The 26,455-nt window shown below is 39.0% G+C and overlaps 1 protein-coding gene across 1 annotated transcript in view; it reads right to left on the reverse strand.

Annotated features, from left to right (window-relative positions):
- Positions 1-8,681: 8,681 nt before the first annotated feature.
- LOC139134928 (guanine nucleotide-binding protein G(i) subunit alpha) overlaps positions 8,682-26,455 on the reverse strand; it is a 37,641-nt gene continuing 19,867 nt past the window's right edge. The window contains exons 2-8 of the mRNA XM_070702026.1: positions 22,814-22,856; positions 22,020-22,161; positions 21,414-21,700; positions 20,616-20,745; positions 16,712-16,865; positions 14,512-14,709; positions 8,682-13,428 (exon numbers count right to left, since the gene is read on the reverse strand). Coding sequence (XP_070558127.1) covers positions 14,519-14,709; positions 16,712-16,865; positions 20,616-20,745; positions 21,414-21,700; positions 22,020-22,161; positions 22,814-22,856 — 947 coding nt within the window. The 3' untranslated portion in view covers positions 8,682-13,428; positions 14,512-14,518. The remainder of the gene's footprint in view (positions 13,429-14,511; positions 14,710-16,711; positions 16,866-20,615; positions 20,746-21,413; positions 21,701-22,019; positions 22,162-22,813; positions 22,857-26,455) is intronic.

Here is a 26,455-nt window from a genome sequence, read left to right on the forward strand (position 1 = left end):
TACCACGATTGGAACTAATTTGGAATAATTGGATGGTGAAAGACATCAAATCAGGTCCAATAATCGTTATCATTCAAGGTAACTAAGAAATTTACCAGGTCCAAGGAACATATTGAAAATGACAAAGGCAATGGGGTCATCTTGAACCACAAAATAGTGGTGGTACCAGGTGTCCGGAATGGGTAAGCGTACCCTGCCAGCTAGCCGCACCCGTCAAGATTGACCCAAAGCGACAAATCCATTGTTATTTGATGAATTCACCAAATTACTTTTGTGAGTCAAAATTTGGTATGCTGTCACTCATCATTTGAGAAACAGACAGGTCATATTTTGATACAACATCTCCGTATCTACCATAGAACTTCTTAAATGATTTCACTAATCTACTTTCTGAGAATCCTTGCCTCACTAACTTTTGAGCTAATAGGCTGTGTCTAACTCGAAAGTCTTCATATGAATTGCATGCTCTACTGTATCTAAGGAGTTGTGAAATATACACACCATAAGCTGGAGATGATGGTATATTGCTCGACAAAAAGGGAAAGTTTATGATTTCAAAATTGAAATCGTCTCTTTTGTCATACAGCTTAGTATATAGTGTATTTTGTCTAATTTCAAACAATACGTCTAGGTATGAAGCCGAGTCCACACTTTCAGTTGTTTCTTTTATTTCTAAATCATCTGGGTAGATGTGGTGTAGATAATTGGATATACCAGGATTGTTTAAACTGATGAGATCATCGATATATCTGTGGGTGTTGTTAAATCGCTTGGCAATCCTTTTACACCCAGATTTCTGAAGTGATTGTATGAACTCTGCTTCATACGAATACAAAAATAAGTCTGCAAGAAGTGGGGCGCAGTTTGTGCCCATGGGAATGCCTATGGTTTGCCTGAATGTCATGCCAGCAAACTTGATAAATATGTTGTCAATTAGGAAATATAGCATTTGAATCACCTCAACATCACTTTATTTGAGTTTTGCATCGCTGTTGTTGGTGAAATAGCCCAAGTTGCGCTTGATGGCAATGTATTCATACCTACGACTACCATTCTTGTAAAAGAAGGCTTTCTTCACGAGAGATGATAGCCTGTCTTTAAGTTTGTTATGTGGGATGGTTGTGTACAACGTTGAAAATCAAATGTGTGGATTGAATTGTACATATTTTTGTTATTTTGTAAAATATGTAACAATTCTTTGGAGTTCTTTAATATCCACATTTGATTGACCCCACTAGTTTCATAAACTTTGTCACAATACCGTACCAAACCAGATTTAATGGTTGGTAAAACGATGGTTAAAAGTTGTGACAAGCGTTTTGTTGTACACTTACTGGAACCAGCTATGAAACGGTTGTTATAAGGATTCTTATGGATCTTAGGAATCCAATATAGATTAGGTAATACCTTGTCATCTTGCGCTAACTTGATGCCAAATTCACTCAAAACTGTTGAATGGTTCTGCAATATTTCCTCTTCAGATAAGGTTGAAAGAGTATGTTGTGCTACTCTCATCATCTGAGTTAATCTGAAGTTCGTTCTTTAAACATTGAATGTAATATTGCTTGCAGACAAAGATGATGTTGTTTGATGCTTTGTCTGCAGGCACAACAACATATTTATCGTGTAAAGCATCTAGACATTCCCGTACAGAAGGGTCATCAAAGGCAGATGTAGTGTTGATGACAGTATGGGAAGAACGAAGACGTGAAATGCGAGATTTTACCTTATCACGGACTGTGCGAAGCCAGTCCGAAAGACATCCAACGTCTTCGTCTTCGAGGGCAGCCCACTTCTTAGCATAAGCCTCAGCAGCATCCATGATTAACTTAAAGTTCCAGTTTACTTTGGGTGGCTCGCGATATTTTGGGCCAAACTGGAACAGCTGCCGAAGCTTATGATGTGTAACTATCTTCATGTCACCTGTTATTATATGACCGTGAGGTTTGTAACAAAAGGGAGATGACATACAATCACAAGTACCATCATGAACATTGTTCTTAATATCAATTTCTTTCAAGACCCTATTGTAATTAAACAATTTCCTACCTATGGTCTTAGAATAGGTATAGGACACTATAGGAGGGTCTTGAAATGTAAAATAAGGTGGTACTTTGTCCATAACGTCCTTGTTGTGTAAGATATTGCTGATGTTAATCATGTCAATCCCTTTGTTAACAAACCTCAAGGGGAAAAACAATCTCTGCTGACTGTTGATGCTTTCTGTCCGAACAGGTTTGAATAGGCGATATTTGCCTATATCCATAATAATGGCGATTAACCGGTATTCGGGCAGCAGAGGGTCGTATACATTCATAACTTCAACAGTCAGGAGAAGTGATCTTAACTTCTGCAAGGAGCATGCAAACAAGCAATGCAGTTCTTACCTTGTGAACACCCAAAGGTTGATTTAACATGGGTAGTAGATCACTGAACTGGGGATTACTGGTGTTATTGCTGTGTCGATGGCCATGACTTCGTCGTCTTCTCTGGTGAGAATTAAATAACCCATGACATTGACAGTCTTTCCCTGGGCTAGATAGGTTACCCACACCTAGTATGTTATCATTACAGCCATAAGGCATAGCTGTGCCAAGTTCAGTGATCCAGTGGTGTTCACGTTGTTTGCGATAACTCCTACTCAGTATTGAACTATTAGAAGGATGGTAATTTTTTTCTAATATTCTTACTTTCATATTCAATACTGAGTGAAGAGGACCATTGAAGTGAGTGGAAAGGCAGGTTGGCAGATTGTTGTTAATTCCTGACCCATGCCAACACATCCTCTTAGAAAGTTTTTCCCCGGTCTCTCCGACATATATAAGACCACACAAAGTGCACTCTATGCCATAAATGATGTTCTTAGATTGGCATGAAAGGGACTCAAATGCCTTTGTGTGGTACGACTTTTTGGACAGATTACTTAGTGTCACAGTGGCAGTGATCAGAATATCACATGTCTTGCAATTTCTAGTCAGACACTGTGACACAGAACAATCACATTCCATATTTTCCTTAAGAATGTCATGTAGATTTAGCCTAGGGCTCAGTCCAACTGATGAATTGTTTGCCCTATACAATCCATCAGAGGTAGTTTACTCTGTTTGTCTGTTTACTCTGCAAATGTGAGCTCATCTGCTTTTCTTTTAAGTAATACACTTGTTTTTGTGAGTAATGTGTAATATTGCAACATTCAGCTATGTGGCGCCGAACATTTTTGAGAAATCTGAAAAATATGACAATCCAATTCTCCCAAATCAGTTCCAATCGTGTTAACAGCCCTATTATGATTTTTGAAACAACTACAAATACCTTGGTTCCTTGCAAACAACTTCATGCACAATCGGAGCTTAAATTGACATTTCCGTATTTTTATATTTCTTTCCACGTTTTAGCCTACATGCTCATAATATCAGAATCTGCATACTTGATACCTGTACCCGTGGCAGACATCAGAGTGGTCAATAGAGCCACAATTATTACCCCTATCGCCCCTCCCCCAAATGATTCAAATTACAGTACCTCCTTGAAGCCACAAAATTCTGGGAACATTGCCTAGATATTAAAGATATCCGAGGCGAGGCCTAGCTTTTTAGTGCGTAATGGCACCATAGGCCACAGGGGTACGAGGCATTATCAGTAATAAAACAAATAATAAATTTATGATTATGAACACTGTTGAAAAAAATTATAAATATTTCTGTCATTATTGTATACTTGTATACTCGTAGTATATTGGACACCCTGGCCGGCCGTCTCGCCGGCGGTCCATGTCATACACAATTTATCCACATACAGCGTTTTTATCGAATGCTGCTCCGCAGAAAGGAAGCTCAACCCGAATGAAATACTAACTCGGCTTTAGCGATATCAATATTTCTTAATTACGATTTATTATTTTTAATAATTACGAAAATAATATCATATTTTTAGACTTAATGTCTAGTTCTCCTGTGCGTGTATCGGTTCACAAGTGACTGTGCTTCGCCTGCCCTCGGATAGCTTGTCGTGTCCGGGCAACGTTTCGAGAGCCTGAACTTAAAGCCAACAAAAAACTTCTTGGCGATTTTTGCCCCTGTCTGGTGCCATAATCATGGAGCTAGAAATGGAGCTCCATGGTGTAATGGAACTTCAGTACACATCATACGTAGCACATTGGTGTCTGCAGTGTCTGTAATGCCGCCCTCTATGTTCACTTTGAAAAATGAACTGAGTGGCAGTTCCAGCTCACTGCCAGGACAGACAGTTGAGACAAGATCGTGTCCTGAGTCCATTCATCACATCTGTAAAATGTCGTGAAGATGGACGTTGAAACTTTCTCTTCCGGGCACACCAAACAAAGAGAAGACAAAATCATAAAAATCAGCCTTTTAGGGAGCCGTCATTATTTACGGCCAAGGGGTCCGGAAAGATTTCATTGGAAACTCTGAAATTTCGAGTAAACTTCCCCTACCAATTACCCTGATGAATTTGAGTACCCCCCCCCCCAACACAGAAATTTTGACTTACCCCTCCCGTACTTAGAAAAGTTAAATATCAAGACGTTATTTTTGACTTATTTGCTCTGTTATATGCAGACGACATTGTAATTTATGCGGATTCCATTTGATACTTACAATTTCTTATAAATATATTGAAAACGTTTTGTGAAAGGTGGAAAATGGAAGTGGACTTAGATAAGACCAAGATTATGATATTTCGTAAAGTTGGGAGAAGAGCAAAGGGAGAAAAATGGTATTTTGGGAGCACTATTATAGAAGTGGTAACATATTATAAGTATCGAGGGTTAGTACTCTCATCAAGAAACATATGGTCCAAAGCTGTCTGTACTTTAGCTGGGCAAGCTAGCAAAGCTATGTATAGCTTAATTGCGGCAAGCAGAAAAATTGGTAATTTTTCATTCAAATCCCATTTTAAAGTATTTGATTTTATGATTTTACCAATTCTAAGTTATAGAGCAGAAATATGGGGCTTCCAATATTTTGACGAAATTGAAAAGGTACAAAGAAAATGGTGCAGACATTTGCTTTCTGTATCTTCAAGTACTTGTAATGAGGCTGTCATTGGAGAATGTGGGCGTGTACCAATTTTTGTTACCACCTTACGCAGATGTATTTCGTACTGGCTCAAACTAGTAGAAATGCCACCTACCAGACTACCTCGACAAGCTTACAATATGCTCTTCAATTTAGACAACTTTGGCAGACACAATTGGGCGACATCCGTCAAAAATATTCTTCTTTCGTACGGGTTTGGTCACGCTTGGTATTTTCAAGAAGTTGGCAACAAGAAAGTGTTTCTGTCAAATTTTACAGTTAGAGTAACAGATGTTTGCAAACAAATTTGGTCTTCCAACGTAACAAATAAACCAAAGTTACGCACGTATAACACCTTTCAGAGTCTGTTAGAACCAGAGAAATATCTTCTTTTAAGCTGCCACTGTAAATACAATATTCAGTCATTTGCTAGACTTAGAAGTTCATGTCATTCTTTAGCAATTGAGGAGGGGCGACATCTGGGATTTGACCCCATTCATAGACGATGCAGTATTTGTAAAACACAAGATATTGAAGATGAATATCATTTTTTACTAATATGTCCACTCTACGCACGATTGAGGAATGAATATTTACCATCTGAGAGTTATGTTGTCCCGAACCTTTATAAATTCAAAAGACTTATGGATTCATCAGATACAGAAATTTTAACAAATCTGTGCAAATTTGTCCACAAAGCAATGCATGGCACTGAGAAACGCAACTCTTGCGAATTTATCGTAAGAGATGGTTACTGTTATATTTTTGTAATTTTAGTATTTACGACTCAAAATTTAAGAATGCTCTGTATATATATGTTACTGTGGTTCTCCACTTGCATATGGGCCGGAGGCCTTTAAACGCAATAAACGCATTATTATTAAATATCAAGACGTGTATTTGTAAAATTTACAAAAATACAGCAATAGTAAAGACCTTTCATATCCTGGTGTACCCTGCTAGATTATCATCGGTTATCTAATGACGGTTGAAAATGGTGAAACCAACAAAATGAAAGTCAAGTCACAACAAAATGTATATATAAAAGCTCACGCTATAACCAGTATCCAAACATATATATAGTATTGTTTGCTTTGGATGGTATCATGACAGGGTTTTCACTAAGACATTTGACAGGGCGGAATTTGAAAGTACAGGGGGAGAACACACGGGAGGCTAAGGGGGAAGTGTCAGAGGAGGTTGTACCCTCTCTTGCGTGGAAAAAATTGAGAAATTGATGTGTGCAATTGTGCAGGCTGGTGCAATGTGAGAGGTGTTTTCTATTTGTATTTTTTGACTAACTGTTAGAACAACCAAGGGGGAGAGTGCGAAAGGGGGTGTCGCCCCTCTCGCTTCAACAATTTTAAGAAATTAATGTGTGAAATGGTGCAATCTGAGGGGTATTTCAATTCCTTTTGCTCCAAAAATTGAGTAACCCCCTTCTTTCGTAAATAATGACGGCTCCCTTACCCATGTGTCATCATGGCCTAGGAACTGCCCGTTGTAGTTTTCTATGTGCAGCGCCCCCAACGCAAGGGAATGTCAGGACAAGATACATGTTACCCCGGATGGCAGGAGGACAAAATAGCAAAAGGGCCTCCTTCACATCATATCTGGGATGCTCAATGTTGCTTAAAATGGTAGGTACATGCGAAAACGGATGTGTATAGGTCACCACAAACAGAAACTTTTGGACAATTTACTCCATTTTAGGCTGCATTCACAAAGACTAAGCCTTATAAAAGGGAGAGGGAATCCAAAAAAAGTTCTCGGAGTTTTTCAAAAACTTCACCTAACACAAAACGCGTTCAAATGTCTCCATCCTGAATTCCTATAATTTTGAAATCCCCTCAAGTTAAAACTGTCCTGATTTTGGAATAGATATATTTTTTCGATCTACGTCTGTTTTGTTTTTTGTTCGTTTGTTTTTTTAGGGAAGGAGGGCACTGGTTTGACATATTTTCTCTCACTTCCTTTACCCATCAGGAAAAGTAAACTGAACATAATTAACATAAAAGGGACATTATTAGCTGTACCTTTTGGCCATTTTTTTTAGTATTTGTTGTGTGTAACAACTGCAGTTTCTTCTTCTACTCCTCACAGCAAGCCAGAATTACAGATATTCTGTTTGGCAAACTATTCTTTATATGAATGAGTAGAGACCGTACTCATTGCTATTGATGACAAATAAATTCAAGTATTGACTTAAATTTTAAAACACTTCTGTTGACACAGAACAAATAGGCTGGGGCAGTTCTATGTGATCTGAGTTGATGCCTATGGATATGAGAAAGTACCTGTATGTTTGTGTATGTATTCTTAACAATAAATACACAACAGAGAATGTTTTTTCCATACAACTTATTTTTTGTGACTTTTAAGAGAAACCCTACACATACCAATATTTCAGTCAGAGAGAGTTTCGGCTATGTCGGGGTATTTGAAGTTTTCTGTAAGAGAAAATATGTCTAAACAGTGCCTTCCTTCCCTGGAAGACAAACACACACACATTTGAAAAAATGAGAACTTTTTGGTTTCTCACCCCCCCCCCCCCCCTACTGTGAATACAGCCTCAAAGGGAGTAAATTGTCCTAAAGTTTCTTTGTATTGACGTATACACGTCCATATTTTCATACATGTATAGCTCATGGTTTCCACGCATGTGACAAGATCTTTTGCTGACTTTTACACAATATTGAAAAACGTACATTATTGTGAAACCTCCATTAAAAGCATAGTTTCAGCCGCTCAGAAGCTGCATTGCAAGTGAACACTAGCGGTAAGTTGCTAGCGAGTAGCCGCCAGGTACATTTCTGAAGAGCGAGTGAGTATGCATGTGCTGGCGCAGTCGACTCTGCTGCAAAGTGTTGTTTCTTCATACGTGGTACATAAGGCAATGACCGTCCTGCTGCGTACCCATCTGTCTTCTCGTGAAGTTTGAGTCGGGTTGTTTGAATATCAGATGGCCATTGCTTTGCTATACTGCTAACTGTACCAACTTGTGTGTGCATCTGACCTACTACCACCATACACAGGGAGTGGAGTCTATTATGGTTATTACCTGGACATTTCATCTTCTTACAACAGATGTGTACAGCACATGCATTGAGAAACCCACTGTCAGTTTGAATTTTGGGAGTCGGTGATTTGTCATAGATTATTCCTAACTCCAGTCAGATGGAATGTAACTCCAATGGAATTGCAATAGACCTTTTCCTGGTTATCCCATCATGCTTTGCTGTGGCTATGTTTACACTGGATATACACTCAAAACATTGAAAATATACTGTTTTTGTATTGTACAATGGGGTGTTATGCAGGAATGACACAAACTTGCAATGCAAAATAATGCCCTGTGTATATTCTCTATCAATCAGCGACAAAAACATATTTCAGGGCGTAATCTGCCATGCCATAGAATTCTATGAATAACACCCTGTGGCTAAAAAGTTCTATGCGTATCATACACTTTGTATACCCTAGCTTGCACTGCATCATGGAACTGGTAAAAGAATATGGTGTAGATTCTTCACTCACATCCATGGGTGACAGATACGTTCATCCCAGGCATGGTAGATTAATCTCTCCATTGCCTCGACACACTGCAATCATATTTCACAGAATGAATGAAGACGGGGAAGCAAGTACAGCAATAATGAGAATTTATTGGACTAGACTATATTACAAGTACAATGACAATGAATATAACAACATTCCAAAAAAATTGACGAAAAAAAAAAGAAAAAACGAACGGTCAAAAACCTTAAAACAGATATGAGAACACATACATGAAGTGAAGTGTGTTGGTCAAATGTACAACCACAAGTCATTGAATCAACAGACTGAAATGTGAAGTTTACAAAAGTGGACTGAGAATGTCTGAAGAATCCGTGTGGCTCTCAGCATTTCCTATTTTGTTTTGCCTTTCTAATCCAAAATACTACAGAGGACGTATTCTGTGTACTTCAATAGCTCTAGGGAGTGCACTTGCATCTGCATGTGACACTTTGAATTTCTTCTCAGCTCGAAATCTTTGCTTGGACGTGAGTGCAACTTGTAATAATTTCATTGTCACTCCTTTTTGTCATGACAATGAACACAACAGCAGTATTTGACCAGGGTGGAACTCGCTATTTCAAGTACAGAAATTTTCAACCTGTCACATATCTCACTGTGATAACTAGAGCAATTTATTGGGAAATTTTGTATCGAACGTTGAGGATCTTCAACAACAGGCATGCCGCAAAATTGCCGTGTGACCATTGGATGGAAGGCAGAACTTAAAAAGGACACCGTCTTCTCTTAATTTGCTTTCAGTGTTACTAATACTGTTTTACAATTTACAGTGACAATGTTCAGATGAAGACTGCATTTGAAAAGGCAGGTGTTCCTTGGTCAACTTCTGCATGGTGTTGGCATGGCTTGTATAAGACAGGTTATTATTGCACATAGTATATGATATGAATGTGAAAAAAGCACATATCTGGCCATGTTTAAAATACAGCACTGCAAATATGCCGAATGACGAAAATAATAACATGACAGATGGCAAATTATGTGAAATTCCTACTTTGATGCACATACTATTTGCAGATAATTGATACAATACACTTTTTCACTAGATTGTTTTGCCATTCACTGGTAGAGATGTAAAACGAGATGTTGTTCCCAGTCTCAGGGCCCCCCAAAAAACCCCCTGGACTTCCTCAAAATAAGTCAAGAATTCCAAGCCATTCTGATTTTGTTTTTTTCGTTGGTGTTAAACAGTCAAGGCTTTGTGGTCCTCAAAAGCAATGCAAATTGCCAGATGCATCAATATCACCTGTTAAAATTACAGCTTTCATGAAGTTAAAATATTATTTTACTTAGCAATCAGCTTGGTATGAGGAAAATTTCTCCACAATTTTTCTCAGGCGCTGAACACATGTAAGCACAAAAAATTTCCTAATTGTTCACCTGTCAAGTCAAGAAATCGAACTATGTGCTAGATACAATTGAGTTGAAAGGCCATTTTACAATGTGTGACGGTGCTGGGGGCAGGGGGGAGAGAAAAAGAAAGAAAGCAACCAACCATTTCTCTCTGGCTCTGAACACATTTAAGCATACAAAATCTTATAATTGTTCACCTGTCAAGTCAAGAAATTGAAGTGTGCTAGTCACACAAAACTTGTCATGAGTTGAAAGGCCATTTTACAACATTGGTGGCGGTGCTGGGGGGGGGGGGGGGGGCAGGGGGCAAGAAAACTAAAGAAAACAACAACTCTGAGCTCCAAGCATTGCGGAGATTCTGCATTTCTTCACAACCCTGTTTGCTACACAATCCTGGTTTAAAATGCCTGGCACATCTATCCTCCACCAAGTTGGTCACTGCTTATCCCCTCTGCTCTCCAGTTGAAGTTGACATTCAACTTTCTGTATGCCCAAAAATTTACAGGTAACTGGCAGACAATTCCTTTGGCCATGGGTGTGTTCATGCCTAGTAAACTTTATGAAGGGACTCTCTTTAGCACTGTTTTACTGACATGTTTGTCCTCAGTGAAATGAGAGGTTTGGCAAAATGTACTGATTGGGGCTGAGATTTTCGATTGTTTTCTTCCCATGATTTGATCCCAAGGAGCAAGCTTTGAATCCTGGAATGTAAAAAGTGGTTTTTTTTTGTTGTTGGCCATTTTCTCAAGTTTTCCAACAATAAATTCTGCTCTAATGAAAACCAAGACCCACCTATACCATGATCATCAAACGGCAACAATAAAAAAGTTTCAAAAGACCATTTTCGGCAGAAACATACAGGGGATACACGGGACGGGAGAGTTTTCACAGGATTGAGTGAAATTTGAGGTTCTGGCTGCACTAGCTACCCTACTCAGTAGTATAATTAATCATTTCAAAACAATTTATTGCACAATCTCTCTTTTTTTTTTAAAGACAAATTCAGGCACCATTTGCTTGGTAAATTTGTGTAATTGCCGAGGCAGTGATTGTATGAAGGCCTTTCTTGATAAATCTGTCGTGCTTTATCACTGTTACTTCTGTTTATTGTACCTAGGACTCAGCTGACTGACTATGCCAGCACAGAATTCAAGTCGGGTCTCAATTCAAACATTTCAATGATGACCGTCGCAATGTATTTACGGTAGACTGTTGTCGTTATGTGGCAATCAAATGTGGAGCAAATTGCTAACTAGCAAACAACTACAAATATTAAGTAATGGTAGCCATCGACAATGGACAGCTCACTCAAATACTTTTTGACGGACTAGTTTGAAACATCCTTGTTGCATACCCTTTCTTAAGTAACATTTTGGTATCAAATCAAATATCTTTAGGCTATAAATAAAGCTACTGCTATGAAAAAACAAGGCCAAAATATTGTTTTCCATCATTTTCTCCCCTTGTAAAAGCTTACACGGTCAGTGAAAGGCCAACGCTTTTTGCTGCCCACTCTGATGAGATGAAATATAGACAAAATCTCACATACTGTTGTCAACAAGTAATGTGCACCCAATGAATGACCGTACTAAAGCTTTACTCATATCTTGGCTCAAGAAGAAAAAATGTCAATCTGTTTTCCAATAAAACTTTCCAAGTGGCCACTGTGCAAATTCATGTATCACAAAACAAAAACTGTCCTGAAGCTAATCAATACTATAAATTAAAAGTGGCTGCCATTCTGTGTTAAAAGGAAAAATGAAAATTATTGTTGGGTTTTTACACAAACAGGATGGTTGACAACCTGCTCTTTAATGTTTGAATGACTTGAGAAATTCTGTAGAGCTGCACAGAATGGTAAAATGTTGTGAATTTGCTGTTCTAAGAGCATCTGTTCATGAGGTACGATCTACTTTCACTGTAGACTTAAACACTAGAAACATTTTTGGTTTCTACGAGAGAAAGAGAGACCGACTGGGTAAAGGAAGAAAATGGGATTTCAAATGAGCTGACAAAATGGCACTATACCATCCCTACACAATTATAATTTGTGAATGCTTATCAGTATAAACGATTATTGAAATGGACTTAATCTGGAGTTTTAAAACACGAAAGGGCAACACACACTGCAGTTTATACCATAAAAAGACGCAGACAGAACAGCACTCGGCCGGAGCCACAAAAAAATATTTCATAACTTTTTTAAATACAGATGTACAGTAATGTTGATTCACTAAAAACAAAAATGAACATGGTTGTATTGGTGCCGGCAATTCACTCGTCAACTTTTATCACTAAATTCCATTGCTTTTTTCACTAAGAAAGCTGAATCCATTTTTGCATGTAGTAATCCATTAAATAAACATGATTCTCCTCTACATTTCTCTTCAAAACAACATGCCAGTGTGTGAGCGGTTTAGTTTTTTTTTTCATTTTTTCTTTAAATTTTTTTTTGTCTTTTAAGTATAACATAGGTAAACTGTTACATGCTCTACATGTAGGTCATACTGAATGCAAAATACGAATATGGAAAACTGACTTCATCGGGGAAGATTTTACCACACGGAGGGTGGAAACAACAAAAAAAGTACCATCAGCCGACTGAATAGTCGGAATATTACAGGCTGAAAAGAGTACAAACTTTTGAGAGATGATTATGCTTCTCGATGAAGTTTTATCTATGAAGAATACATTTGCCTATATATCTCTACCCTGGGCTTGGATCAATACGAAGTCAATTCCTCAGGCTATGCGCTGCATCTCCTGTGGTCAGAAGTTCTTGTAAACAAAATATTAGGACGGGTTACATAGAAAGCGTATGCTGAAATACTTAATAACATACTTCCATTGGCTAAAGTGTGGCAAGTGTCAAGAGTGAAAAAATCAGGATTGGAGAGAGACCTCATTTTAAGATTACACATACACACTGCGATAACAATTGAAAAAAATGAAGAGGACAGACAAGAGATAGGTTGTAATGCTTGAAATATGCTGTGAGGGGTTAGTTTCTTCTACTAGAAATCTAAAATTGTTGTCAACAACACTACAATACACTAACTTTGACAAATGCATCTATTTTTTTTTGTAACCAATCTACTCTTAAACAGCCGTCTCATTTTTTTTTTCAAATCAAGCCATATTTTTATTCTTTTTGAATTTTTTTGTTAAAACTGTTGTGTCTCTCCTAATCCCTACATTTGGATCATGATCAGAATATATTTGTTCTTGAAATATCAAGATAAAGAAGAATGCACTGCATCTTGTTGCTGACATTAAGGCAACGATTGGTTGCGTGTTTCCTCTCTTGACACACAGCTTGGACCATAAGGATTTCCCCTGTTCAGGTGATTCAGATATTTACTTTTCTTTAATTTTTTTTCATGGTGCCAGTTTCATAAACAACAAGAATGCTGCAGACTTCCGTATTTCATAATAATAAAAGCCAATATACATGTACAAAGATCTGTAACGAGAAAAAGACAGAGAGAAGAAAACTGTTTTCGTTATCCGCTGTTGTGGACAGTTCATACTGATGGGGCAAATGATGCACATTTTGTTAGACACAATAATTCATGAAATGCATGATCTTGCATTTAATGAGATGCATGCTACAGAAAATGTCGAGTTTATCAGAATGGGTACAGAAATGGGAAATGTCAATGTTGCTTTGCTAGCTCATGATACAATTTTGTCCATTTTGTATTGATATCAGTCAGAAAAACAATGCATGTCAATTTTTACTCAACTATACGTTGAAATACGAGACCAGCAAGTAAAATGAACTATAAATAAAATTCACATGATAGTAAAGCTTTTTTAGTGTTAGTTGAATATGTTTACTTTGTAGCAGTCAACAGTGATTGTACATGATTGCATCTCTAGACAAACTGGATATACCTACACAAAACACTCAAAACCCTTTCAAATTATAGATCCAAATTATAGACACAGTACGCCTAGAGCTGAATTTAACAGAGACTACCATAAATAATAGCAAGCTCTAAGGTTCATCACAAAAGGAGACCAACTTATGTACGTACAGTGGCCTTTCTCTACAGGATAGGTATAGCATTTCTTTCAGTGTAGGTGGTGTGCTGAGTGGTGAATTTAGGAACAGATAACAGCAACTATAAAATTTAATATCACGACACATGCATTTATTCTGAAACAATTTTGATGCGAATATAAAATGCTTTCAGTCTCTGCGTGTGTTTTTGACAGAGGTCATTCAGAGCCAGATATGCTGACCATTTTACTCAGGTTTTGTACTAAACTGGAGCAGTTAAACGTCGCCACTGACCTATAAGAGAGGTGGCTCTTTTGTAGCGGTGATTTGGCATGTAAATTGTAATGGAACTGGGACAAGGTGACCACACTATAAAGAGGAGACTGCTCTGTCAGGGTGACCACTCAGACAGATTGACTGCACTTGAATGTACATCACACCATGCATGGAGCAAGGAGATGGACACCTTTTAGATTTATCAGTCAAAACCCCGACAGTCATTCAGCTAACGTGCATAAAAAAAACTTGCTGAGACCCTACCTTTGTTTTAGAAGAGACCGCAGTCTTTAAGGTTGTTCTTAATGATGACATCTGTGACAGCGTCGAATACAAACTGGATGTTGTTTGTGTCTGTGGCACATGTGAAATGTGTGTAGATTTCTTTCTGGTCCTTTCTCTTGTTCAGGTCTTCAAACCTCATCTGAATGTAGGCAGCAGCCTCCTCATAGGTATTAGATCCTGCAAGACATCACACAATTCAACACCAACATAATGTCAATTCAATATTAAATGTACATGTACAAATGTACACTGACTGAAATCAGGGTGAGTGTTTCTGTCAGGTGTCCTGCAACAGTAACAGGGACCTCATGAAATTTTTGAATTAATAGTTGAAAACAAGTCTGCATGTGAGGTAATTATGAAGGTACCACAAAGAATGCACTTGTAAGCACAGCATATCACCTGACGCCTAGCAGATGTGGGGAGCCAACGTGTCTAAGAGTATTTTGTAAAACTTAATTATTGATCACAAAATTCTGCTATTCATTATGGTAGATGTACCACGATACATTGTATTGCACACAAGAAAACAAAGTACTCTAGCAGGTGATGAGAAGTCAGATGTGAGACGATATATTGTATTAGTATGAATAGAGTATGACTGACAGGATATAAGACACTGCAATATGACTTGTGATACGCAATATGTGTATGATCTGATCTGATGGTGGCTGGTTTGATTGATGCTGCGATGACAGATTTCATGTGTGACTTAACATCGACTGATCATGCTCTGTGGCACTTTCCAAGTACAACACATTTCCCTGATGAGTTGCATGATCACCGAAGCAGAGACTATATTAAGTTGTTGGACAATGGCGGATTTTTTACTGTGAGTAAGGTTGGAACTCTCAATTAATTAGAGGTGGGCCGAACGGTATTGTACACTGACCCAGATCAACAAAGAAACTTGTCACCCAAATTGGAAAGCCTAACCAAGAAGATGTGGAAAGTATTTGAGAGGGTGTACAATGACTATTGTCATTCTGGACATGTAGCTGGATTTGCTACTGAAAGGAAAGGGAGGCATAACAGCTGTGTAATACAGTCACACATTGTTACATGAGAAAACAATGCAGCACGAGTCAGTGAACTACATACAATGGTGGTGACAATGGCACTACAACACACACTATCTCTGTTCCCATTCAAGCGGTGTAAACGACTGACAAAGGCGACCAGACTTGAAACTAGGTTGAAACAAGGATTACGAAGAACAAACAATACTTTGCACAGTGAAAAATCAATCTGATTGATTTTTTTTTATTCTTTTCTAATTCACACAAAAAAGGAGTACAGGTGTACATGTTCAAGAATCCTGGATGGAGTATCACTGTCCAGCAAAACACAGAGTTTCTGTTATTGGCGATTACTAGGCTTCAATATGTAAAGTTAGGCAACTACAAAGCCTGGCAGAAAAATGCTGGTACACCCAAGCATGGATCAGTGGCATTTTGTGTAGCCCTGGGAGAATAGCTCAACCAGCAGAGGAATTTCACAGAACGACATTGGGATTTCTGGGTCCTATGCGACTGAGATAGCCAGTGGTATGAAGACGTACGTGCCATGCTGAACGTTGCAGATTTACAAATAAAGATCACATCATGTACTTGATAAACATGGAAACAGACACGGAACCTCACAATTCTGATTTGAGATATTACAATATCCCAGTGTTAGTAGAAAATGGAAACCAAATTCATGAGATTCCTGTGTATCATGCATCTGATTTTTCTATGTTAGTAGCTTCACAAATCCTCTAATGAATATTTTCATCAAAGCATTCAATCAAAGCACAGATATGATCAAGCAGAATCTGTAATGCTTTATATATATACAGCGTGTCTGAAGTCAATCAGTCCATACATAGACTAGCCAGGGGGTGAAATAGAGAATTACTTCTCTGACCTATAAATTTTATGGTTTGAGGTCACAGTTGGTACAAATACAAAGTCTGATCTCTCCTGCATACGTGGTCCTACTCAATGATGCTTCTATAAATTACACCCTGGAAACTGATATTGGAATGACTTGCATATTTATACTGGATCACATGCATAAATTTTATTTGTCAATTTTCAGTCTGAATCCTAACCATATGCTAGTAGAATCAATGTTTCACCTGCACATTCAGAGTTGTCAAAAACGGTGCAAATACACCAACTCGTGCCAACTTTACCTGTGTATTCAGGGAAGCAAATGGTCAAAGGAGACTTGACGATCTTCTCTTCGAATAAATCCTTCTTGTTCAAGAAGAGAATGATGGAGGTGTCTGTAAACCATTTGTTGTTACAGATGGAATCAAACAGCTTCATCGACTCCTGCATGCGATTCTGTGAAATGAAAACACATTGAAAAGAGTAACCAGGATGTGGAAAAAAAATGAAGGGCACATTTGTACAAGCCAGTGACTACTTACAAGACACATAGAGGAACTGTGTGTGTGTATGGGTAAAACTATGAATGATTGTTTTAATCTGGATTCGACTAAGATGAACATCCCAATGAGAATGAATGAGTCATATTCAAAATATAATCCATCACACATTTGATGAACCTTTGCTGAGACCATGAGATGCACAGGCTAAAAATCCATGTCATGTGTATCAAATCACATTTTCATTGTGAAAATCTTTCCTCTTTTTAATCTTATTAGTATTAGATGAGCCTTTGAAATTTTCAATGAGTGGTGGTTAGGGTTTTGCAGTCAACATCAACACAGCTTTTATACACTCAAAGTGACTTTTTTCAGCGAATTTTAAGGACAGTTTGAGGTCCAAAATACCATTTTCCAGGTATTATCATTACAGTATGTCATTTTTATACATCATTTTACATCTCATTTTTATGATATCATGACTGATTTTGTGATTTTCAAGAATTGTGGATGCCCCATACATTTGCAAGGACTTTTCAGTAGTCAATATCAGTCTCAAGGACTTTTAAGATTTTAAAGTCTTTGAAGGACTCTCTCCGAGCATATGGACCCAGTTAACACAGTAAAACTGACTTCAAAAATATTGCTATTTCAATGGCACAAGTCCCTGTCTTTGTTTCATGGGTCATGTTTGTCTTTTGTTTTTCTATGATGATCTGTATTAAATCTGTTCTTTAATTTATATTCATGCTAATACCCAAAGCAGTGTTCTCCCCAGGATCAAGCAAAAGCGTAGCGGCTAATTTGCATAATCATTTGCATATCATTTATTATATTTGCATATGGATATAAGCTTGCACATGCACCCACGCATTCATATACACTCACAACAAAATGCAATGGTAACACACAAGTATGCAATTTGAACATCATGGAAACTCTTTATTACACTTAAATAAATCATCACAGTATCGTACAATTGCAATTAAAATAGAAGATTCAAACAGTAACAGCAAGTTCAGATTGAAAGCAAGAAAGGTTCGTCTGATTGGAGTTTCATTAATACATATATTGCTAATAAAATTGTCAAAAATTGCCAACAAAGAGGAAAATTCACAAGTTTAAGCTTTACACAATTCAAATGTAATTGAGTTTTATATCATTTTTGAGCGACAAACACCGCGAATAATGTTTCATCACGGGGATCAATTTCAATTTCAACCAGCGCCCCCCCCCCCCCGCATAACTACCACTGCCACTGAACATCGTTGTTCGATTCTTGATTTTAAAAATACCACTAAGATGATCACAAGACATGAACTAAGTACGACTAGAATCACTTGAAAATCAGGTGTAAAATCTTTCAGAGAACGTGTCAGAGTGGAACCACACACGCGACGCCAGGATCAATGTCAACACGTTATAAACACGTCGGCCAACATGGCCGCCGCCATATTGGAATTTATGCAATGTGAACGCGATCGCGATCGTGATCGTACTCGGACAAAAAAAAGATCATCGTTGTAAAATCATAATCAACCTCACTAGTCAACTGCTTCTTTTGTTTCTTTTGCGGTCCATTTTGTTGATCAAAGCATGGGAATGTGATCAAAAGACCCCGCTAGTGCTACACCGCCTAACTCTGTGAATACCTATTACTTGTCCTCGATGTATACCGACTGAGTAATAGTCGTTGTAGAATGAAAACTTGTGAACAACCCAGCCGATTCTTCTATTGTTTTAACGTTCCTCTCAACACTTACGGACAACTTATCGGACGCATACCATACTTCACACCTTCCACTCTTTCACCAGGTTGAAAGTTGCAGTGAGCGCTAATGAGTAGACAATGCATGCAACAGCTGGTAGCTACGCGTATGCAGAGCGTGTGAACTAAAGGATGGCGGGAATATTTTAAAGCGTAGCGGGGAGAATCAAAGCGTAGCGGGGAGAGGCGAAAGCGTAGCGGGACCGCTACGCTAAAATGGCCTGGGCAGAACACTGCAAAGGATATTCAACTAAATGTACAGCTATATATTCTGCCATGGATACACTCACTGCACAGTAGATTCTCATCTACTATAGTACCATCACTTCAACAGGATATAATTTTCTGAGGTGAGACAAATTTGCCACTTAAAATTGTAACCAGAGAAAGCATTTCTAGTAATTCACATGGAGGTCACAAACCTCGTTTGAAAAGGTTGTGACACCAATGTCTCTTGCAACTTCTGATTAGGTTCACAGAACTATAGTATAAGTCACACCTATACTCTGAATTTATCATTTCATTTAGTAAATGAATAACGTCAATAATTGCTAGGAACATACGCAAATGAATGAAACAAAAGTGAACAGTAATTGCAGATCTGGGAAATCTGTTAATAACATAACAGAACAATTGTAAAAATTGCAGTTTTCCGAGCTTTTCTTTTGAAACATCTTGCCTGCCGACAATACTTTGTTTTTGACACAATTCTGTTATCCTTATCCTTACACAATAGTTACTAAGTATATACTTGAACACCTGCAGATAATGTTCGCTAGATCATAGATGTATTTTCCTTCGTAATGTTTCCATTATCAACACTAAATATCAAATTAAATCTTAGCAGATGAATCCTGATTATCACAAGTCAAATAAAAGTTCCACGTCGCCAGGGGTACACCAAATACACATCTCACATGATCTAGGTCTCTGATTTCAATACTCTTATCACAATCAGAGACTGTTGATAACCTGATAACCTGTTTTGTTGTGCCACAATTTCATCTTGAACAATTGCCTCGAATACCACCATATTCACGTTCCATTTCAATTTCTTCAAACATTATATTCATTGGTGAGCAGTCAATGGTTATGAATACAGCAATAGAAGCATATTGCTTATATAAATGCAAAACTGAAAATGACTCGACTGCTGATTTGCGACGATGACTCAGCTGATGTGATTAGTTTAAGCCCTTACTAATCTGTTATTGCATTACAGCAACAGACGAGTATCCGAATCAAGTGACATTTCAAGAAAACTCAGAAATTACCAGTGGGTAGTGGGTTACACAAAGAGGACATTCAAAGAAGGATGATTGGATAGTATATAATCCACGTAGTTACAAATATGAAATAAAATATGCTATTTGTATCTGCCTTTCCACCGACAGGGTCATCTGTTTTAAGTAGACAGACTTGACACCATGCCTGAGTACCTTGCAAGGTCTTGTCATGAATTGTGCTAATGTTAAATGGGGACTGGTGATCTTGTAAAGTCTGTTCAACAAATTGAAGGATGCTGAAAAACAGCTAAATGCTGTCAAATTTGAGCAGTATTTTGCTGTCCTTGAAAGCTATGTACAACTTTTAATTAACATCTTTGAAACGCTTTCTCTGAAACCAGGCTATGCTTGTTCTCCTCATTGTTCATAACTATTTAATACATAAATATCAAACAATATTATATATCCAACGTAAAGTATACATCACTGAGTCTAGCCAAGTTCATGAACCAACCACTTCAGAAAGTTACTTCTGATGCAAGAAAATTGTTCACAATTTACATACTGGTATATCTGATTGATGCAAAACAAATTTCAATAAATGTTGTTATTCACACAAGTCTATATATGACATGATTGCAAGTGAACATGTACCAGGTCATGTATTGTAATAACAATTTGTATTCGAGGCAGAAATTGCAAACAAACTCACCATCTCTTCATCCTCAGCTAACACCAAGTCATAAGCACTGAGAGCCACACAGAAAATGATGGCCGTCACACCCTCAAAACAGTGAATCCACTTTTTACGTTCTGATCTTTGGCCACCAACATCAAACAGCCTGCAAGCAAGGAATTGTTCAGAGTATTACAAATCAGACATACATACTCCAATTTCGAACGACTTTTGGAGTCAAAACCGAACATCGAGGAAAACTTTGATCAAACAGACATCATCAATATGCAGAGTCGAAGATAAATAATATTTACAGCAGATTTGAAACAATTTACATATCAACCTTATTGCAAACGTCAATGTGCAGAAAAATATTATGTGCATGTCAGTAGAGCTCATACAAATATCCAGGCATCCACGTCAACTTAATACAAATTTTGTCCATGCATGCCATATGGTGCATTAATGCAAAATTCAAGAAGCATAAAAGCGCAAACAAGACCATATTGCTCAATGTAGTGACTGACCTTTCTGAACTAATGTAGCAACGAAGTAATATGAAAAGTGGGGCAGCTTGCAGCAGTCTTGCAAATATTTATATGATTGACTGCTTCCTTTTAATGTGCTTATTTCTTGCACCGGTCTGTGAATTTGTACAATTAATGTCTCCATCTTATATACCAACTGACATTTTATTTTCTGATGCGCTGCGCGTCACCATGATGTCTGTCGAAACAACAATGCAAAAATGATGATATAACATCATTTATGTGCTGTACCACAAGACCACTTGCACACCGAGTAAGTAGACTTAGAGCATCTGCGCACACTCACTTGAAATGTAGATCCTTGTAAGTGAAATGAGTCTCCACGATGCCAGTTGTCTTGACTCGAGTTCTCAACACATCCTGCTGTGTTGGGATGTAACCAGGGGCTGCTAACCGGTCCAGAGCGTTCAAGTAATACGATGCAGAATCATTAAGTTGGTACTCCCTTGATCTGTTGAAACATGCCTGCACACCGGAGTCCTTCCATAGCCTCTTCATGCATGCCGCTAATTCCGGGCTAAGTTCACCTTCCTCTGCCTGGCCGGCTAAGGCAAATAATTGCCGAGCATCTTCCTGCGAGAAATGAACAGGAAAAGAAATTTATAACTGCTGCGAAACATTGTACATCACAACTGAATAAGATAGATATATTGATTTTGAAAAAAAAATTGAACACAGAAATTGACGTTGACCACTTTTATTATTGCCTACAGAATTTACCCCATTTTGGTTCCTGAATATTTTTCGGTATTACAAACTTTTGTCAACTTTAGACAATAAAAGCACTCCAAAGACCAATAATATTCAGAGAAAATACATTTTCACATGGGCTCACACTGGCTGATTTCTTGTAAATGGGTCAGAAATGATCATATACCGGTACATGACTTACCGCTCTGTCTGGATGCCCAAAGTCTATTTTCAGTGATCCCATGGCGCGGATAATTGCTATCATTGACTGAATTGTATTACTGTACACAACTGGCTTGTACTGTAAACAATCTTCCTCCGTATAACCTTCTTCATGGATGATTCTGGTAGAATGGTGAAAAATTTTATGAGGAATATGGTGTGAGTGTTATATTCTACACACTGTTGTTTGAGAAATAGCACACTAAAATTCGTTTCTCTAACATGACACTAATTGCCTGCTATTCCTAGCAACGAGCACTGCTAGAACCTGCTGCCATGACAATTACACTCACAATACTCTATTAGCAATGAAAACAGGTTTCATGCAGTCTGCATGTCTCTGAAGCATATTCCATTTCATACTACCAGCACGAATAAATACCATCTATTTTGGCAGCATATGCATTTGGTAGGCACCTCAAGTAGATCAATTTTTGGACAGCAGTGAGCTCCTGGATACCTTTGTCGACAAAATTGCAGCGTCTGAGCTTTTCTCTGTGTGGTGTAGTAGCATAGACAGCATAGTCGCATTCAAAAGACATGACTGCAAAGCACCTCTATTTACTTGTATCAAAATACAGGATGCATTTATGTTCACTCTAGAAAATTCACCTACAATACAAATCTTTTGTCATCCACAATCACTGACAAATTTTATCATCACACTGTAATTGCATAACAAATCATAAAATCCTGCGACATAAGTGTGTGGTAGCTGTATTTTTACAAACAGCCAAGGATATGTGTACCACAGATATTTCTGCAGGAACTTACTTCATCTGCTTGACAATTGTACTCTTTCCTGACTCTCCCGCACCTATCAAAAAAATCCAAAAGAAAAATATCATGTTAATGTAGTAAATACACTACCTCTGAGAAAATACCTGCAGTAATCAAGAATAAACCAATTATTTCTAAAAACTGATTATGTAAATTTGTTTTTCTGAGCAGATATACAGGAATAGGACTTATGGTGTGTCTAGGTGTGTTGCTAACAATAGCATTGTATGCATGGCATTGTCAGCTGCTGACAACAGAAATGTTGTCAGTTTTGTGCCTGTACTTAGTTTCAGTAGATATTGAAGCCCACCATAACAGCTTTTTGTGAGTCTTATAATCCTTTTGTGGTAATAGCTCAACTTTCATAATTTTTGTTCATATGATTTCCAAAGTATTGTTGAAAATCTTGCCCACACATTTATTTTACGTATCCGATAGAAATGTGGTGCCTTTCAACACAAGCTTTACATACCATTTAAATATTCAAATGTTCTCTTCATTTTTACATGTAAATAATTTTAAAACAGGTTCATTTCAAATTAAACATGGGAGAAGTTGTTTCATCCTATTTAAAAGACAAAATTAGATATGCGCATAATTACTGAGGTACAATATGTGGCGTCATAAGCTGTCCCATCCTACCATACATGAAGGATGTACCACTTGTGGTTACTGAGTTATGGACAAATATGTATATTTGAGGTCAAAGGTCACTGAGGTCATGTGACATTTTGAAAAAAAAAATAGTATTGCTAAGTTATCCCTATATACCAAAAATCAGACCTCTAGCTCTATTGGCTCGCTCAAAATTAGATATGCGCATAATTAATGAGGTACAATATGTGGCGTCATAAGCTGTCCCTTCCTACCATACATGAAGGGTGTACCACTTGTGGTTACTGAGTTATGGACAAATATATATATTGAGGTCAAAGGTCACTGAGGTCACGTGACATTTTGTCAAAATATCTGAGATATCTGCGTGAACGGATGGACTCACGGATGGACTCACGGACGGACATGACCCAATCTATAAGCCCCCTGGACTTCATCCGTGGGGACTAAAACCAGTGTCACTGCATCCTTTTTGCAATATGAATACGATGAGAAACTAAATTTTTATTTTTCTTGCCCTTATACATGGGAGTCTATGGACTGCCTTATACATGGGAGTCTATGGAGACTGCCTTATACATGGGAGTCTATGGAGGTGAAAACTAAAAAGTCCTCTAACACGGCCAAATTTGATCGCATTGTGAAACAAATTGACGTGCATCTGTATGGGGTAGGGTTCTATCCTTGTGCAAAGTTTGAAAGAAATTGACCTGGGCATGTCTGAGATATCTGCGTGAACGGACGGACGCACGCACGCACGCACACACGCACGGACATGACCAAACCTATAAGTCCCCCCGGACGGTGTCCGTGGGGACTAATAAATCTCTTTGTGTTATTATATATATCTATATTTATATTCATTTGAAATCTTACAATTAGTGATACATACATGCAATGTCTGAACAAGAAATGCTTCTTTTCAATATAAGTAATACTACATATACATCAATGTTTTTGTTTACAGTATTAACCCTTTTCCTGCCAAGTCGGTGAAAATCCGCTTGAAATTCGGTGTAGCTAGAATCTGAGCAGCCACGGCCGTTATCCTGCCAAGGCGGTGGAAATCGGGCTACTTTTTGGTACCCCCTTTCCTGCCTAGTCGACGGAACTACGTGTAGCAAACCCTTGCTCGCGCTAGGGGTCGTTGGAGGACAGGTTTTGGGCGAGGAACGGCGTTTGCTCTCGAAATGGGTTCACAGAGAGTCCAACGACAGGGAAAGGTGCGGAAGCTACCCAGCCAGTCCCCCACCCCGGTGGGGGACTGTTTTTTTTGGAGGGACGAGTAGCGTACTTGGCAGGTTAGCACGTTGACGTATTCTAGCGGAGTTTGGGTTAACTTGGCTCTGAGGCACTACATAGATTGCGGCCGAAATTGACCGTCTCGGCAACGCTAATCTGTAAGGCAACCGCCTAAGACCGCCTCAGCTGGCGGTGCAATTTTTTGCCAATGGTGCGAGACGAAAATCACGGACTTAGTCCTGATTGACGGGAAGTGCGGACGGATTTGACGGACTCGGCTTGATTAGTCCCTGACATGGAACTGATCCGAACGGACTTGAGCGACATTTGTGAAGGGTAACCACCGCTTTTAACCGACTTGTTACCTTCTCGAAAAGACTACCCACTCAGATATCGGACGTTGTCGGCTGCACTTGGCTCTAGACGTTCAAGCCGTGCAACGAAACACACCGCCTCAGCCTTGCCATTCACGAACATGGCCTCAAAATTTGATACCATTGTTCACCGACTTGGCGGCTGCGGTTAGGTGCGTGAACCATTGTTCACCGACTTGTTACGCCTATGTTGTCCCTGTGAAGTTCGGCTAACGGCCGAGTCTAACGGGAGTTGGCAGACCTGTGTTTAGTTTATACCGTAGTATGACCGACTCAGGTAGAGGTACCTGTCGGTATATTCCGAGTTTTACGCACTCGGGCGTCAATGACGGGTTGTCATCACCGCTGATGACGTAGACGTGCTGGCCACGTTATTTGAAGGAGCCATGTTTGCCCAACGGACGAGGCCGAGACAGCTGTTGACAATTTTGGCATCCTTCATCTTTGACCGCCTTAGTTGGGTAAGCCGCTCGGCAGACAACGGTTATGACCTAAACAAGCCGCTGAAGCACTGTTCGTTGCCGTACAAGAACGAGACGGCCAGTCCATTACTGCTTAATGGGCGATCTGTCGGGTTGGCTTGTCACCGACTTGGATGACAATACGCCCTGCGCAGGCGTACTTAGAAGGGACATGAGGTTAAAGATACGGGTTTCCCACCCGTACTAAACATGGGCTTGGGCCAACGTCCTTGGGTGGCAGGTGCGCATGCCACGTACCCAGCTGGACGGAATGTCAAGTTGAGATGCTAATGACATTGACTATGTTATGCTAAGTGCTTGAGGGATTTGCATCGCAAATGAGTATTATTAGCATATCAAATGATGCGGACAGGCAATTTACATGACGGGTAGGAATGTCAGTGCCGGTTGGTGGACTGATTGCCGTAGGTCCATTATAATAACAGGTGGCTGCATATATAAACACCCCTGCATCCAATCATGTCCAGGGCTTTGTTTCCCTGTGGCTTTAAAAGGGTGGGACCTGCTAGTCTGTCGACACTGTTCCAGACATGAGCTTGACGGACCGCAAAAGTTTGCTGAAGGCGAGCAGACGACTGAAGCTCAAAGATGCAGAGTCTCCGGGCGGTAGTGGTAGCGATCGTTGTGATGTCCCTAGTAAACGTTCTAAGAAGTCGGGCAAGAAACGCTCCCGTAAGGCGAAGCTATCTCCGGCTGAAAAACCCAGTATAAGCGTAAACGTAAGACTGATCGTTCTGCCGATGAGGATGATGACGGGTCACCGGTTGCCAGTGGTTCTCACCGGCTGCTCCGGGAGAGACTACTTCACCTGCAGAGACTACATCTGCTCTTGTGGGAGATACTTCACCTGCACAGACTACGTCTGCTGCTGCTAGTGAGACAGTGAGTAACGAGACGGCTGATGCCATTGGTTCTCCCCCGGC

This window comes from Ptychodera flava, chromosome 6 (assembly GCF_041260155.1).
Source record: "Ptychodera flava strain L36383 chromosome 6, AS_Pfla_20210202, whole genome shotgun sequence".
NCBI classification, from domain to species: domain Eukaryota; kingdom Metazoa; phylum Hemichordata; class Enteropneusta; family Ptychoderidae; genus Ptychodera; species Ptychodera flava.